We start from the raw sequence: 18129 nt of genomic DNA on the forward strand, positions 1-18129 counted from the left end.
TTGGGACTTTTGCATGAACGTTGTTGTCTTTACCGGATTTTTGAAAGCTATCGAACTCTGAATGACTTGTGCTGTAGTGTGAAAAACTTTTTGGAAATATTGAATCAGGAGCACATTTTAGATGATCAAGGAAAGATCTTCAGAATGACTTGTCTAAGGTGGAGTGTTTAAAAAATATTAAAGTACAGCAGCAGGATCAAGCATTTCTATCATAAGAATAACACCTCCTTAAAATAATGACAGAAAAGGAATAAAGTAACAGGAATTACATATAAAAGATTTACAAATAAGTTATATTGTATACAAATTACAAACCTGGACAATTTGTCACTATATGTCCTCAAATATAATCTATCCATACCTCCTAAATCTTATCCTAGTTTTGGAATTCTGTATCCTGTTCAAATTATAAATCATCTCCCATCCTGGGATTTTTGCATGTATGTTGTGGTTGTGTTCTCCAATTCTCGAAAGCTATTGAACTCTGAATGATTCGTGTCGACACTTTTTTAAAAATATTTAATAAGGAAGCACATTTTATATGATGAAGAAAAGTCTTCAGAATATTTATCCTAAATGACTAATCTAAAGTGGATTATTGCAAAATGTTTGAAAAAATATCCCTCGTCACCGGCTTGAGCTTCAATATCAGGATACATGTATTTATTATCCTTGCAAGAATGGAAGTAGTCATCACATAGATGCTTATATACAAGAGCGGCTGTTACAATGCAGGAATACCGGTTCAAAGCAGTATACAATGTTTAGTTTTAGATTAGCTAAGACCCACGTCAGAAATGATCATTCTTGTCTCCATAGAGGCTGAATCATCATGTTAATCGTTGTCACATAGCTATCATATGTCTAAAACAGTGTGTCCTGACGCTCTTCCAGGTAATCATACATCCTGTTATGTACACAGCTACAGTTGGGCCTTTGTTATCATGTGCTACTCTGATATTGGAAGAGTACACTCAGTATTTTCCCAACACAAAATATCAGTTAAATCAGCAGTATCAAACATTTTCATCATTAGAAATAGCACCTCCTTAAAGTAAAAATAAATGAATACATTTACAGCAACAACCTATAAAAAATATACAGATACAATTACGGATTATTTGTAACTAGAATTAATCAAATAGAAATCTATCTAAAAGTCTCAATTGTAATCAGTATTTTATTTTGACAGTGAAATGGTTTGTATTATTAATGTTAAAGTGAAGAATTCCTTTACTCTGCTCTGAGGCAGACGTGACACTGACTGGACTTGCGCCGCTGTTGGTCCGCCGCCTTGATGGTGCCAGGCCTCTGGGTGATAAACTGTTCTGTTGGACTAACAGTAGTCAGCCAAAAACTGTAGAGGTTGGCAAAGTAGTGACAGGACCCGCGCGCACCCTGGCACTCTATGAAGGGGTGAGTTCGGAAATCCTTAAGGCAGCTGCCAGAGGAAGAAAGAGACTGGCCACCACCCTCATCACCGGCCCCTGTGTGCTGAAGAGAAAAGGGAAGTAGGTACACAGTAGGTACATTGATAGTATTTTCTTCCACAAACACACACTTAAAGGTCCCCTATTATACCGTTTTTCATCAATATATTATAGGTCTTAGATATATACAAAACATGTCTCTGAAGTGTTTGGCTGGAAATACCAAACAGATCATGCATTGTAGCATCCCAAAAACCCCTCTGTTTCAGCCCTGTTTCAAAAGTGCTGATTCTCTGTCTGTTACTTTAGATGAAAATAAGGAGCCACTCCCCACGCCCCTCTGAGATATGTTTGGTTAAAAATAACACAATAGGCGCTTTCACACCGGAGTACTTTTCCCAGTATAGTTCTGAAAATTTCAGACCAAAAAAAACCGGAACTAGAACTTAGTTCATGAGAACCTTTTCACCCCCTTTTCAGTACTTTCATGGGAGAAAAAGGTTCCCATTTCTGATTGGCTGGGCGGATTGCAAACCACGCCCCCTAGAACTAAAGAGTTCTGATGAACTGAGTTCTGAAGAACTAAGTACTGCAAAGTTCTTGGTGTGAAAGTGCCTATTGTAGCTCTGGGAGGAGATTCAGGTGATAAGGTGTGGGGGGGGGGGTTACCTTGGTTGATTATTGGCTAATGATTACACAAGCCAAAAAATCGTTATGAAATCATAAAGTGGCCAAAATCTGATCAGCTCATTTTCAAGCTGATCAGATTTTGGCCATGAAAAAGTGGATTTTGCATAATAGGTGACCTTTAACAAATTGTCACACTCACATGGAGGAAAGAGTATCCCGTCCACAGGCTCCTCCAGCCACGTGGGCATGAGGGGACATTGTGATCCTGGCTGTGAAAAGCCACTGCAGGCGCAACAGTCTCACACACCGCACAGCGACTGATGTGGGAGCTAATCTCCTGGCCGAAGAGGGGCATCATGGGTATGGGAGCGGTGGTGGAGAGCCAATAGGATTTGTCGTTGCGACTGGAGTAGTCGCAGGCAGCTTTGTTGCAGTAGGAGAAAGGCATGGTGGAGAAAACACGGAGACAGGAGCCAGCCTGGCCTACAGGAAGAATATGTTAAGAAGAGAGACAGAGAATAAAAGAGGCAAATAATGACACATACAGTCAGACTGATGCATTTTTCCAGCAAAACTATCACTTTATGCAGACACTTACCCAGGTCTTGAGTGTGAGCCTTCTCTTGCCCCTCCAAGTAGACCAGACTGTAGCCGACCCAAAGCCGGCTGCTGCCTTCAGGGCACCGTGGCACCTGAACTGACTGACTGTGGACAACCAAAAGGTAGCCTGACCTCAGCGCCCCTCTATGGCCTGGATTACCTTGATCACCGGGTGTACCTGGGATACCTGGAGCAGTTTAACAAGCAGCAAGTTAGTGACATGGAAGGTGGATAGGCGTTAGGCAGCGATTACATTTGCTATTTATTGGAGGAAGTCATTTTGATACGTCATTTTTATAACTTTTTCAGATCTTCAGAAGGAGACTGGCAGTCATCAGCAAATTGTATGTCAACACTATAAATGACACTTCAAACATTTAATTTGGGACAGTTCTAAATTGCTGCATCTTATAATTTACCTTGAGGTCCAGTAAATCCTTGCTGACCAACATCTCCTGGGTCTCCAACAGGACCATCACGACCAGCAGGACCTGGTTTGCCAGGGAGGCCAACATACCCTACAGGACCCTTCAGTCCTGAAGCGCATACAGACACATACAGAAAAATGAGGATAAACACACACAACACAGAGTTATTCAGACCATAATATGTAAACATGAATTATACATTAAGATTATATTAGACATTCTTGCCTTTACGTCCTGGCGTCCCAGGAGGACCTGCATCACCGGGATATCCCACAAATCCTGGGAATCCACGCGGTCCCGGGAGTCCAGATGGAGTCCCACCTTGGTCGATTCTGATGGTCCCACCAGGAGCACCTTTGGCACCTCGGAAAAAAAACAAAAAACATTGATTACCAGATGTACTACTGTAACAAACACCACAACACTCACTAGTGTTTAATAAATAATACATATTTCTAAACTAATAAAGGTAAAACACAATATGTAAAGAATCTTACAACTTTTTAATGTAACTTAAATACCGTCAGTCATTGAAACATAAACGCACACACACACTCACATTTAACAGATGTCTTCACCAGATTGTGTGGGCATAGAAATAATGGCATACCTCTTTGCCATTTAGTTGCCACTTACCTGTTGCCCCGGTTGGGCCAGTTGCTCCCTTCCGTCCCCAAGGCCCAGGGACCCCGGTCAGACCCTTGGGGCCTGGAGGACCTTCGAGACTAGCAGGTCCTCTCTCACCTGTCAAAGTGCAGCACCATTTTGAGTGCATTTAAGTGGATGGCAACACAGTAAATACTGATGGCAGCAGCAATGCACCTAGTATACCTTTTGGCCCTGTAACCCCTGGGTAGCCCTGTGACCCAGGAGGCCCTGAGGGGCCACGATCGCCCTTGCGGCCTGTTAACCCAGGGAGGCCGGTTGGACCTGGGTCTCCTTTGGAGTAAATGCTGCTGCATGGAAGGCCCGGCTCCCCAGGAGGGCCTAAAAACGTAAGACAACAGCCAAATTAAAGACAAAAAGAGAGGTTCACCTACACTTAAACATAAACCTCCTAACAATGTTCATTCCCAAATGGAGCCACACAAAAATGGAGACAAAGATAAACAAATATATAAATAGGTACACAGAAAACACACCAGGGGGTCCTGGGGGTCCTTTATATCCTATGTCCCCGTAGGGTCCTGGTGGAGGCCTGAAGCACTCTATGCCAGGGTTCCCAAGTTCACCTGGGGAGCCTGGAATACCTGAGGGAACAAACAGAGAAAAGTGTATTGTATAGAGGAATGGGACAGTAAATACATTCAACAAAAAGCAAATATAGTGCCAGAAAGTGCTAACAACAATGTTTGTCTCCTACAGTTCATTTCCCACCACTATCATAAGCAGATGCAGACATGCAGTAGATGATGTATTAGTATAAATAGATATTTGATACCTGTGAAGCCAGACGGGCCTCTCTGGCCTTTAGGCCCAGGAAAACTGGCTCCTGGAGACCCTTGCTGTCCCCTGACACCTTTGACTCCAAGAAGACCATCTGGTCCAGGAGGGCCAGGGAAACCTATGGCTTGAGGCAATAAACAAGGACATTATTAAAGGATTGTTGTGTTCTCAACAGTGTATAATTGCTTTGTTTTTTGTTAGCTTATCTGTATATTCAAATATGAAGGGCTCTGCTACATGGTACGTTCTAGAGAGGGCCTTCCATGTTTAATTTGAAGTAGCAGCTTTAAGTGGTGTGTCTGCACCTATAAGACTCTTGTAGGTTTTCTAAACACTTGAAACGGGGGGTAATGGTAGTGGTGATAAGGGCTGGGGTTGGGGTATGAATGAAAAAGAAAAAGGTATATGGCATAGCTGAAATTATGCTTTAACAATTCATTGTGTGTACTATATACTACATGCCCAAAAAAGTATACCAACAGATAAAATAAATACAAAGAAATGATTGCTTTACTATATTTAAAGTTATGATGAAACTCATTCTTACCACTCTCGCCTTGTATCCCTTTTGGACCTCTAAGCCCATCCAGTCCATCAAGACCTGGTGGTCCAGGGGTCCCTTATATAAAATGGCAGTAAAACAAAAGAATACTCTTATTAGGTTTTTGGCATGCAAATCTTAGAACCCCAATCACACTGAAATAAAGCAAAGTGATTATATATGAATTGTGCCAATATAAGCCAACACAAATAACGCTTACATTGTCTGTACCCTGCCCATCCCATGTTAAAAAACAATGTTTGTACCTGGATACCCATATGGGCCAGGTGGGCCAGGTGGTCCCAGACCTCCATGATCGCCTGGCAGACCTGGAATACCTGGACGACCTGAAGAGCCACGAGGCCCGGGGAAGCCTGAGACACACACATAAAAACGTCCCAACCATCATGTAGCATTCCTTACTTTAAGGTCGAAAATAAGCAGTGTTCCTTCATTTCTACCCTCAAGGAGTACATTACACTCACACCCAATGTTTCAGGTACACCTGTCAACTGCTGGTTAATGTGCCAAAAGCATAATTTGCTGCCACCTAATTGGCTGATTGGATTGTGTTAAAGTTGCCAGGTGTGCCTCCAAAAACATACAAAATACAGTTTTTATTTACAAAAACAGCAATTACACAAAATCAATACAATAGAAGATAAGACACACACACACACACACACACACACACACACACACACACACACACACACACACACACACACACACACACACACACACACACACACACACACACACACACATACATACACACACACACACACATACACACACACACACACACACACTTTTTCAATCAGAGGTAATAGAGAACTCACCTCCACATCCTGTTCAAGAATGCCACACACACACACACACACACACACACACACACACACACACACACACACACACACACACACACACACACACACACACACACACCCACATGTAACATTCTCTGACATAAATTACCTGATCCTCCTATTCTTCCCTGCTCCGCATTAATGCCGGGTGGTCCTTGTTGTCCTGACCTTCCCCGGGGTCCTGGGTCTCCTGGATCTCCTGGAATCCCTCTGGGCACTCAAGGGAATTATTGTGTGGATATACATTTAATTAAAGTTATACCTCCACTTAGAGTATAATATATTCTAGGAAACTCAAAACTGTAAAAGATAGTGAAAGGGCAATGCCACACACTGGGGGCATCCTTGCTGCCCACCAGCGTGTGGTATTTTCTGTACTCACCACTCCGTCCATCATCCCCTCGCATCCCTTTGAGTCCAGGTGGACCAGGTTGTCCATAAGAGAGTCCTGGGTCACCTGGAACAGATTTGAGATAAGATAAGACATCCTGGGATTGTATTGGGCTTCAGAGTTTTAAATACTTAACTGCATCTGCAATTTTTATAGCAATATACTACAACATTTCTGATCAAAGTGGAAAAATACTAATGATCCATTCCAATGTTGATTCAGTTGAATCATTATCTTTTGACTCACCTTTGGCACCTGGAAACCCTGGTAACCCTGAGATACCCGATGGTCCAAAAGGCCCTTGATATCCCTTTAAAAGACATAAACACATGCATTCAAAATCACATCACTTCAGAGACTGACTTACAATGAATTATGATATGTTGAACCACTGTTCTACAGGTAATTAAAAATAACTTAATAAAAAACAAAATAGGAAAAACTTGTTCACAGTGGGTGTGCGTTGCAGGATAGAATTATGAGAAATGATATGCTGCTGACATTTTTCGTTTTATTTGAGTATATTCTGGATATATTTAAAGAAAAAACGGAATAAAGACAGCTGTTTCCAAAAATGATTAAGAGACAAATGTATTTGTTTTGTGTACCTTATCTCCAAGGTGTCCAGCATATCCCCTTGGACCAGGGAACCCTTTGATTCCAGGGGATCCTGGAGACCCTGTTCTTCCTGCTCTACCTGGAGCACCGGTGCTGCCTCTAAACCCTGGAGAACCAGGCAATCCATCTGACCCCGAATCCCCTGGTGGTCCCCTCGGGCCCTTTGAGCCTGTTAGCACAGACAAACTAATATTGTCGTAGTCCTATACTGTTTAACACAATCTTAAGTAAGTCTTTTTAATTGATCAACCTGGACTTCAAGGAATCATCTTCTTAATGTTTACAAAAGATGTATAAGTTAGATGTAAGCTTCCTTGCCTTCAGGTCCTTGTTCTCCTTTTTGCCCCTCACTTCCAGAAAGTCCTGGTTGGCCCTTTATTACATTCAGAATCGATGGTCCTGGTAATCCTGGTAAACCACGTACACCTGGACAGACAACAGAGTTATAACAAAATGCCAATAAAAATATCTATAAGAAGCTATGATTGTCAAATGGAAACGTACCTTTATTACCAGGCTGTCCTGGGTATCCAGGGTCCCCTGTGTGACCGGTAAAGCCTCTCTCTCCTTGTTTACCCCTGGCCCCAGCAGGTCCAGGAAGACCTGGAAAACCTATGGACACAGGCTTGCCTGGGTACCCACTTTCCCCTAGATGAATTGAAAGGAAAGCATAATTTAATTCATAATAAGGACGGACTATTTTCTAGATAAAAAATATTGCTGAAAAAATGTGGATTGGGTTTTAATGAAGAAGTTTTTGTGATTGTATTCGGGGGAAGAAATCTATATTTGGTCAGTGACATACTTTAACAGCTCCGACTTGGAGTGTGATGATGGTAATGTGGGGATCAGATGTTGGTTATACTTTTGGTGTCTGGAGGTAGTGTGTACATAGGCACAGGTACAACTGTGTATGTGTGGATGGTGTAGACAATGTACGAAAAGCCTGTCCGATTTTGAAATGATTAAAGACACAGTGATTTCTCCAAAACCATCCTATCATTCTAGGTCAGTGGTTCACCTTTCTGTCCTGGCCAGCCGTCAGCCCCAGGCTCTCCTGAGAGGCCATGAGGGCCTGTTGGTCCAACCTCTGACAATCCAGGAAGGCCAGGGAAACCTTTTGGACCCCTCAGTCCATGACCAGGTGGACCTATGTCTCCCTCCAAACCCTTCTGACCAGGGAAGCCTATGCAACATTTTACAATTCAAAGAGAGAATGTGTTAATGGATGGTTAGATGGTGGCTTCACAACTAGTCATTCATGAATGTACAATTAATATAAGTTTGACATTTCTAGGGGACATAAAGATGGACACCCAGAGAGACAGAGAAACAAAATGATGATTGCTGCTGCTGTGTGATCACCTGGTATCCCCCTCTGTCCAGTGTCTCCTGTAGGGCCTGGAGGGCCTGGAGGTCCATTCAGTTCAAATGCAGTGCAAGGTGGACCTCGGGGACCAGTGGCCCCAGGGTCACCACTGGATCCTGGCTCTCCTTTCCAACCAGGTGATGCAGGCAGGCCTTGTTCCCCTGTAATTACGAGGCATCAACGTTGAACCAACCAACTCCAATGCACAGTTTAGAATGGGAAGTACACTGTAACACTGTACTCTTTTTGAGTGAAATAGGCCAAATTAACTGAAGCCTACATTGTTCTGTGGTTTGTTTGTGTTTACCTAAATAGAGATACAACTTACCTGGAGGCCCTGGGATTCCAGGAATGCCCCATAGTCCTTTCTTCCCCAGAAGCCCAGGGAGGCCAGGTGGTCCAGTATCACATGGCCTGGCAGGGAAAACATCTCCTGGCTCACCTTTCCTGCCTGGATGCCCGCGAAACCCAGGAGTGCCTGGAGGGCCAACCAGGCTAATTACGCTGGAACCAGGTTCACCTGGATCCCCATCTAAACCTTGAAGTCCTATAAAAAATAGAGACCTACAGTATTAGCGCACAAATCACCCACTCTAACTTTATAGTCAATCATTGCCTGATTTTTGTCTGCAGTGTGGATGCAAAACTTTAAACAGGGGCTCTCCAATGAAGAACAATCTCTATAAAATTGTGTATGAATCTAATTTGACATTTTAGAGAGTTGTTACCTATCCGTCCAATCCCACCAGTAATAGTGTCATCTCCTTTCATGCCTTTCGGGCCTGGGTGTCCCAGAGTTCCTGTAAGACCAACTCTTCCTGGCTCACCTGGAATACCTACAAAGAGCCAAAGAAAATGTGCCTCGCAACATGGACCACAAACGTTGCAAGGGTCCTAAGCCATTTCTTTTAATGACATGTGATTTGTCAACAAACAATATAGCAACTGCCTTTGACAGAAAGATGTGATTTTTGAATTGACAATGTTTTTTAATCAATGATAGTATGTGGAACAACTGTAAGACTTACCCGGTGATCCTGGTTCACCATCAGGACCCGGTAGTCCAATCTCATAATCATGACAGCATAACCCATTTTCACCTTGGGACATAAATGCAACATACTTGTTGAGTCCCTGACACCTGCTGAAGGGGTTCATTATCACCAACGGAGAATCTCTGAAATCAGGTATCTGACCTGGAGGGCCTGGTCGTCCAGGAATTCCTGAGGGGCCATGACTTCCCTGATAACCCTTAGGTCCATGGAGCCCCTTAGGGCCTGGAAAATCAGGACCGGGCGGGCCAATAGGACCGTGAAACCCTTTGGGTCCAGCAGCACCAGGGTACCCTTTGGGACTAGGTAACACTGCAAATCCAGCACCCTGTAAAAATGTTACCCAAAACCATAACTGCACAACCAAAACCGAGCGTAGCAAATTAAAAATAATATTCTAGTTCAGAAATAATAATTCACAGCACTTAAAAAGGTGCACACTCACTGGTGTTCCAGGGTCCCCTGCAGGGCCAGGGGGGGCATCCCTTCCTGATCCACCTGATGCTCCAGGAGAACCAGAATGGCCAGGGTCTCCTAGGTCACCCTTGGCAACTATCAACAACAACAATAAAAAGATATTACAATGTAGGCTATCAATTCTTAACAACACCTGGTATAGGTATGTATATCAATCAATGTTATCAAAAGACAAATCCAACCAACTTTTATTTCAAGCTACTGTTGACATAGATGTTGCCGATGTTGCCAAGCATTTAAAGTACGTATTCACTTTGCTCATCCAATAATATTGTGTATAGGACAGGTTCTCACCTTTAACGTCTAACACAAAAGATTGACCTTTTTGACCCTTGTGTCCTTTAATACCAGGAATACCTGGAAAGCCCTGCAGAAAAACATAGTCAAATACAAAACTACACACTACACTTTAATTATGAGTTAGTTTGTTTGTCCTACTGTCCCTACTTCTGGTCCTCTTGGACTGTCATGTCCTTTTAGCCCAGGGTCTCCCTTAAGTCCTTGAGTTCCAGGAATCCCTGGATAACCTGGAAAACCAGTTGGGCCGTTGGGACCTTCTCTTCCTACTCCTCCAGACCTACAGTTACATTCCCCTAGACAACCTGTAGAAGACAGAGGGACACAATGTATGACTAAGATGCAGTGTTTGCATATTATGTACTGTTATATCTACTGAATTCTATAACATTGTTGTTTCTACCAGAGGTCAGTAGGCGGGGAGAATAACAATCTGCTTGTAGAATCAATAAAGAGTCAGAGATCACCTTTAATTCCTTTGAGTCCTTTGTTTCCACCGGGGCCATAATGGCCTGGATCACCTGGGTCCCCTGGGTAACCAGGCTCACAGTAGTAATCTGTATATCAACAATCAATCAATGAAGTTAAAAACTTAAGGAAGCATTTCAAACACAAACAATTATGGACTTTTTTTCAATCAGAGGTAATAGAGAACTCACCTCCACATGCTGTTCAAGAATGCCACACACACACAATCACACACACACACACACACACACACACACACACACACACACACACACACACACACACACACACACACACACACACACACACACACACACACACACACACACACACACACACACACACACACACACACACACACACACACACACACACACACACACACACACACACACACACACACACAGAAAAGGTAAGTACATTTTCAAAATAAAACATCAAAAACCTAGCTCAACAAATAATGACATACATTTGTAAAGTTAAGTTACACGTTTATTTACTTACACATGGTGTGTTTAACATAAACAAAGTAATGATATACCTGGAGGCCCCGGGGAGCCTGTGACACCTTTATGCCCGAGGAGTCCTTTAACTCCCTTTGGTCCCGGATATGGATTATCATAGTTGTTATACCTTCCTGGCTCTCCCTTGTACCCCTTGGGACCGAGGATCCCTCGTTGACCAGGCAGCCCAGTCACTTCTAGTAGGGTGTGAAAGATGATGTGAAACTGACAATAAGGTAGCATCAACACTGACTGACTGAGTGTTTAACTGTCGGGATATACTCCGTGATAAGTCAGCAGTAGCTGGAAAGTGAGAAACCAACTCTGACCTGGTATTGTTAACCCTGGTGGGCCAGGAGGTCCATGCATGCCCATATGCCCAGGGTCACCTGGGTGTCCAGCTAATCCAGGACTCCCATTGTCTCCTTTAACACCTAAGCCGTGCAAACACAGAACCATGAAAAAGTCAGTAAGGCTTAATTACTGTCCTAAATATTTTTGTTTGTTATTGTCTCATATTTGAAACTATTTGTATATACACCTTGTTTCTGATAGTTATATTCAGTCTTACGCAGAATCAGAATCCCACAGTCCCACAGAGGGGAAATGTACATTGTTACAGCAGAAACGACTAGGATGCTTTTGAAAAATATATATTGTTACCGACATAATTCAATTTGACTACATGATGAGGATGAGTGTTTCAAAGTATAGTTTAAGGGGGTATACTCGATGCATTCCACTTGCATCTACAGTGACAGTGTGAACATTGTTTTGCCAATATGCTGAACTCATATTGGTCAAATCAGAGAGACTAAGGTTGTTAACTATTGGCCTTTAATTCAATAAATAACTTCCTATTCATATTTCAAATAAAAGACATCTTATAAGACAGTGCTTCTATTGCCCAAAAATAGTTCAATCAGTATGAAGAGTGTAGCTTCAGCTGTCGTCTCACCTCTGGCATCACTTCCATTGAGCAATTGCAGGAGACCTGGGTGACCTGGGCGACCTGGATCTCCTTGGTTACCCTGTTGGATGCAAAGACAAAGACAGAAACCATAGTTATAAACAGAAAATGCCACTGATGTACTGTAGATAATATGGTGCAAATGTGACACTAAGTGACCACCAGAGGGCCACAGTTCTTCTTTACTCTGTTCCTATATTTGAAGAACACTTTTAATTGTAAGTGGAACAAAAGTATCACAGAGATACTGCTAAAATAAAAAATAGATTCCTGTCAATATCAGACTTTACCCTCGGAGTAGATGTTTAATATATGAATATACATTTTACAAAACATTGGCTACTGTTTGCACCTAACATAAGATGTTTTAATAGTGTTCAAATTGTAATGCAAATCTCTTTAATGTTTATCGAACGCTTACCTTTGTTCCATTCCTTCCAATGAGTCCTGGAAATCCTTTCTCTCCATGGACACCCTGAAAGTATGTATCAATGTATTTAACCTAGAAATTGCAAAAAAATACTAACATAGGGAAGGGTTAGTCCTCCTATTAAAGATTTACCTCAGGTCCGGGAAGTCCATCTCTAGCAGGCAATCCTGAAAGACCCTACAGATGAAAACAATGGAGTAAATATTATATGTGTTGTCTAAAAGCATATTGCAGAGTGATTTGAGTCACAAACCCTCAATCCAGGAAAACCGGGGATTCCTTGCTCTCCTTTCATTCCTTGAATGCTGTAGTCTCCTATACCGCCCTGATAAGAAACAAAAATGAAAATAAAACATCTTTCTCTTTCTCTGAGACAAGTGTATGCTGACATTTTAACTCACTCTTATGCCCTTTGGTCCACATGGTCCAGAAGGACCTTGCTCTCCCTGAAGAGAAGAAGAAAATATTTGTCTTTATACACATCTATGCAGTAGTTACAATTCATTAGTCTTGTAAAATCACAAATAAGAGCTTTGATGTCACCTTGTAACCTTTGGCTGGAAGAATTTCTAGAGGAAATTGTTTGGATTCTTCTTCTCCGTCCGGGCCAGGTTGGCCAGGTGGGCCTTGTTCCCCCTGGAATATCAAGTGGTGAAGATGATTACTGGTGTTGTAAGCACACGCACGCACACACACACACACACACACACACACACACACACACACACACACACACACACACACACACACACACACACACACACACACACACACACACACACACACACACACACACACACACACACACACACACACACACACACACACACACACACACACACACACACACACACACACACACACACACACACACACACACACACACACACACACACACACACACACACACACACACACACACACACACACACACACACACACACACACGCACGCACGCACGCACGCACGCACGCACGCACAAACACACACACACGCACGCATAACCACACTCACATCACAAAACCTTGGTGCATAGCTTTGAAAGGCCAAAATGGTTTCTTACAGAGTCACCTTCAGCTCCTGCCAGAGATCCTCCATTGTCACCCTACACAACAATCAAAAGTATAGAAAAGTGTAATGGATGTGTGTTCATGCACGTGTACGTTTCTTTCTTTAAGAGCAAGTATTGGGAAATATTGGGAAAAAGGTGACTCACTGGTGGTCCTCTCACACCGTTTCGTCCATCCAAACCCTAAATGGAATCACACATATACATTATTTTACCTGTGCATTTATCTTTGTAAATTAAATCATGAACCTGTCATGTCCAAGAAACTTATTGTGAAAGTTTATTCTTTATGTTAGAGTTGTCATGTCCCTTTGTCTTGTGCTTTATGTCTATACCCTTAATTATTTCTTCCTCTCATTTCAGGCCTCCACGCTCCCCGCCCCTTTTCTGTCTCCTGCGTCCTTGATTATTTTCCCCGCCCTGATTGTTTCCAACTGTGTCCCCTTTACCTGTGTATATATTGTGTTAGCTCCCTCCTGTTAATTGTCAGTTCGTTGTCTCTCGAAGACCACGTATCGGCTTACCTCACGGACCTTTTCACGGACCTTTCACGGACCTATGCTATAGATCGCATTATAGTTTTCCTCGAAAGAGTGTTTTTGTTTTCCTTGTTTTATTACTGTGCAAATTCCAGTAAAGTCTTTATTTTGAAACGCTATCTGAGTCTGAGTTTTGAGTCGTGCAATTGAGTTCATGCCTCAGTGTTCTCCCCTTGACAGTACGAACTGACCATCAAAATGAACTCAGCCGACTCAGATCAGATTAAGAACGCTATCCGTTCTCAGGGCCAACGTCTTGGGCAACAAGAGGAGCGTATGGCCACCATGCAGCAGGGAGTGCAGGATCTAACCAGCAGCCAGGGGGAACTACAAACATCGTTGACGACCCAAGTTAATCTACTGGCAGCAGAGGTTCAGCGTGTGCTCACTCACCTGCAGGCTGTTTCTCCTCCTACGACTCCTCCGGTTCCAGCGGTGACCGGATTCGATCCCAACCGGGTTACTGAGCCGCACAGTGCTTCCATGCGTCTGGCTCCACCCGAAAGGTACTCCGGGGACTCAGAAGGCTGCCGGCCGTTCATCGTGCAGTGTGAGTTACACTATCACCACCAACCGGCTGCTTTTCCCACGGACATTTCCAAAGTGGCTTTTATGATCTCTCATCTCTCCGGCCGAACAGCAGCGTGGGCCACGGCAGAATGGTCCCGAGGCTCGCCTATCTGCGGGTCTCTGGAGAACTTCATAGACACTATGAGGAAGACCTTCGATCAAACCACGCCGGGCAGGGAAGCAGCTCGGGCTCTGATCAAGCTGCGACAACATCAGCGGAGTGTGGCTGACTACGCCATCGAGTTCCGGACTAAGGCAGCCGACAGCGGCTGGAACTCCGCTGCATTGTTTGACGCTTTCGTCAGCGGTCTCTCGGATTCTTTACAAGACCAGCTGGCGCCTCTCGATCTGCCCGCTGATTTGGACTCTGTCATATCCATGGCTTTACGAATAGACAATCGTTTGACGGAGAGGAGAAGGAATAAATCCAAGGATGCGGTTGATCCACCTCTCCAGAGGAGACGCTCGCCGCTGGATATTACTTCTTCTTGGAGGTCCCGTCACCCCTCACCACCTGCGTTCCGGACAACAGCGCCCCCTGGCTCCGTGGAGGAGCCAATGCAGTTGGGCCGCGCCAAGCTGTCGCTGGCAGAACGTCAGCGTCGATTCAAGGAAGGCCTGTGTTTCTACTGCGGGCAGCGCGGACACCCACAAGCGGCTTGTCCGGTAAAAGAGGAGGCTCACCAATGAAGAGGAGTACGTTGGTGAGCCGGATCTCTTCCTCTGACTTTCCTCCTCGCACCCTGACCCGGATCCAGGTAAAAATCAGAGACAATGTAGTTACTCATGGTGTTCTCATTGACTCAGGGGCGGACGAAAGTCTTATGGATTGGGGTTTAGTTAAAAAATGGGACATAAAAACTAAACCTCTACCCCAGCCTCTTGAAGCGAGTGCTCTCGATGGGCGGCTGTTGTTTAAAGTGACTCACCAAACGGAGCCTTTAGAAGTAAGATGTAATGATAACCACCATGAGACAATGTCTTTTCACTTATTTAACTCAGCCCAACATCCACTCATTTTGGGTTTTCCCTGGTTGAAACTTCATAACCCTCACATAGATTGGCAATCTGGGAGGGTGGAGGGGTGGGGAAAGAATTGCATTGATCTCTGTTTTAAGCAGGTAGCAGAGATTGACAGGGGATGTAACACTGGGAGTGTTAGGCAGGATACAGTCCCAAAAATATATCTTCCGGATGTACTTTCAGTTCCTTCCTGCTACCACGACCTTAGTGAAGTTTTTAGTAAGTCCAAAGCTCTGGCTCTTCCTCCTCACCGCTCCTATGACTGTGCTATTGACTTAATTGCCGGGTCTCCCATTCCTAAGGGTCGACTTTATGCAATTTCAGGACCTGAGAAAGAGGCCATGAAGGACTATATTGATGCCTCCCTCAAGACAGGGCTTATTCGTCATTCCTCATCCCCAGCAGGGGCAGGTTTTTTTTTCGTGGGCAAAAAGGATGGGTCTCTTAGGCCCTGTATCGACTACTCACCTCTCAATGACATTACGGTTAAAAACCGGTACCCCCTCCCTCTCATCTCGTCCGCTTTCGAGCAGCTTCAGGAAGCCAAGGTTTTCACCAAATTAGACCTGCGGAACGCCTATCATTTGGTCAGGATCAGGGAGGGCGATGAATGGAAGACGGGTTTTAACACCCCTTCAGGACATTATGAATACCTGGTCATGCCGTTTGGATTGTCAAACGCTCCTGCAGTCTTCCAGGCTATGATCAACGACGTGTTGAGGGAGTTTCTGAACCGTTTCGTTTTTGTTTATCTGGACGACATTCTGATCTACTCCCCTGACCTTCACACCCACAAACAACATGTCCGCCTGGTTCTACAGAAACTGCTCCAAAATAAGTTGTTTGTCAAAGCTGAAAAGTGTGAATTTCATGTGGAAACAGTCACTTTTTTGGGCTTCATCATTTCCCCAGGTCAGGTTATGATGGACCCAGAGAAGGTTAGCGCAGTAGCCTGTTGGCCTACCCCTGACTCTCGCAAAAAAGTGCAGCAGTTTTTAGGCTTTGCTAATTTTTACAGACGTTTTGTGCGGAGCTTCAGCGCTATTGCAGCCCCTCTTCATGTCCTCACGTCCCCCTCAGGTGCCTTTTGTGTGTCTCCTCAGGCTGAGGAGGCTTTTTCTCGGCTGAAAAAGATGTTCACCACTGCCCCCATACTTACCATGCCGGATCCCACTCGCCAGTTCGTGGTGGAAGTGGATGCCTCCAACGAGGGGGTGGGAGCGGTCCTCTCCCAGCAACAACAGAAGGACAACAAACTTCACCCCTGCGCCTTCCTGTCCAGGAAGCTCTCCCCGGCAGAGAGAAATTATGACGTGGGAAACCGTGAGTTGCTGGCCGTGAAGTTAGCGTTGGAAGAGTGGAGGCATTGGTTGGAGGGAGCCGAGCATCCTTTTGTGGTCTGGACCGATCACAAGAACCTGGAGTACATCAGAAAGGCCAAAAGACTGAACTCCCGCCAGGCTAGGTGGACCTTGTTTTTCAACCGTTTGACTTTGTTCTTTCCTACAGGCCGGGGTCTCAGAATGTCAAGCCTGACGCTCTGTCCCGTCTGTTTGACCCTGTGCCTGCAGCCAAGGAGCCGGAACCCATCATCCCATTGAACCGGGTGGTAGGAGCGCTGACTTGGCCAGTAGAGAAGGAGGTAATACGTGCCAATGCTGGAGCTCCTGCACCAAGGGGTTGCCCGCCTAACCGGATTTTTGTTCAGGAGGCCGAGCGACCACAGGTGATCCACTGGGCTCACACTTCGCTGCTCACCTGTCACCCCGGAGTCAAGAGAACTATGTTCATCGTTAAACAACGTTTCTGGTGGACATCCATGGAGAAGGAGGTGAAGGAGTATGTGGAGGCGTGCCCTATCTGCGCTCGAAACAAGACCTCTTCCAGGTCGCGAATAGGGTTATTACAACCACTCCCTATTCCCAACAGGCCCTGGTCAGAGATCTCCATGGACTTCGTCACTGGCCTGCCCCTCTCTAGAGGTAAAACCACAGTTCTCACGGTAGTGGACAGATTTTCCAAAATGACACATTTCATTGCTCTGCCAAAGATGCCCTCAGCTAAGGAAACGGCGGAGGTCATGATGCAGAATGTGTTTCGGCTTCATGGTTTCCCTAAGGATATTGTCTCCGACCGGGGCCCCCAGTTTGTGTCACGCTTCTGGAAGGAGTTCTGCAGCCTCATCGGTGCCACGGTCAGTCTCTCGTCTGGATATCATCCGGAGTCTAACGGCCAGACAGAGCGCCTAAATCAAGAACTGGAGACCTGCCTGCGCTGCCTGGTGTCCCAGAATCCATCCTCCTGGAGCGAGCACCTCACCTGGGTTGAGTATGCACACAACATCCTCCCTACTTCTGCCACGGGCCTTTCCCCGTTTCACTGTGTTTATGGCTACCAACCGCCACTGTT

At 44.7% G+C, this 18129-nt stretch overlaps 1 protein-coding gene across 1 annotated transcript; it reads right to left on the reverse strand.

Annotated features, from left to right (window-relative positions):
- Positions 1–454: 454 nt before the first annotated feature.
- LOC307019928 (uncharacterized protein) lies at positions 455–13764 on the reverse strand (the record flags this gene model as incomplete). Its single annotated transcript, XM_079651027.1, has 37 exons — positions 455–1494; positions 2260–2543; positions 2659–2847; positions 3080–3196; positions 3314–3451; positions 3725–3832; positions 3920–4075; positions 4231–4338; positions 4530–4658; positions 5082–5153; positions 5342–5449; positions 6054–6161; positions 6327–6401; positions 6582–6645; positions 6944–7122; positions 7272–7379; positions 7458–7601; positions 7975–8139; positions 8319–8483; positions 8651–8869; positions 9051–9158; positions 9351–9422; positions 9519–9702; positions 9820–9926; positions 10146–10218; positions 10299–10453; positions 10616–10711; positions 11158–11316; positions 11449–11553; positions 12078–12150; positions 12511–12564; positions 12652–12696; positions 12773–12844; positions 12921–12965; positions 13063–13155; positions 13583–13624; positions 13753–13764. 37 exons carry the CDS (start codon positions 13762–13764, stop codon positions 1234–1236), a joined length of 4392 nt encoding a protein of 1463 aa, XP_079507153.1. The 3' UTR covers positions 455–1233.
- Positions 13765–18129: the final 4365 nt, after the last annotated feature.

This window comes from Notothenia rossii (assembly GCF_949606895.1).
Source record: "Notothenia rossii genome assembly, chromosome: 9".
In the NCBI taxonomy this organism is placed as follows: domain Eukaryota; kingdom Metazoa; phylum Chordata; class Actinopteri; order Perciformes; family Nototheniidae; genus Notothenia; species Notothenia rossii.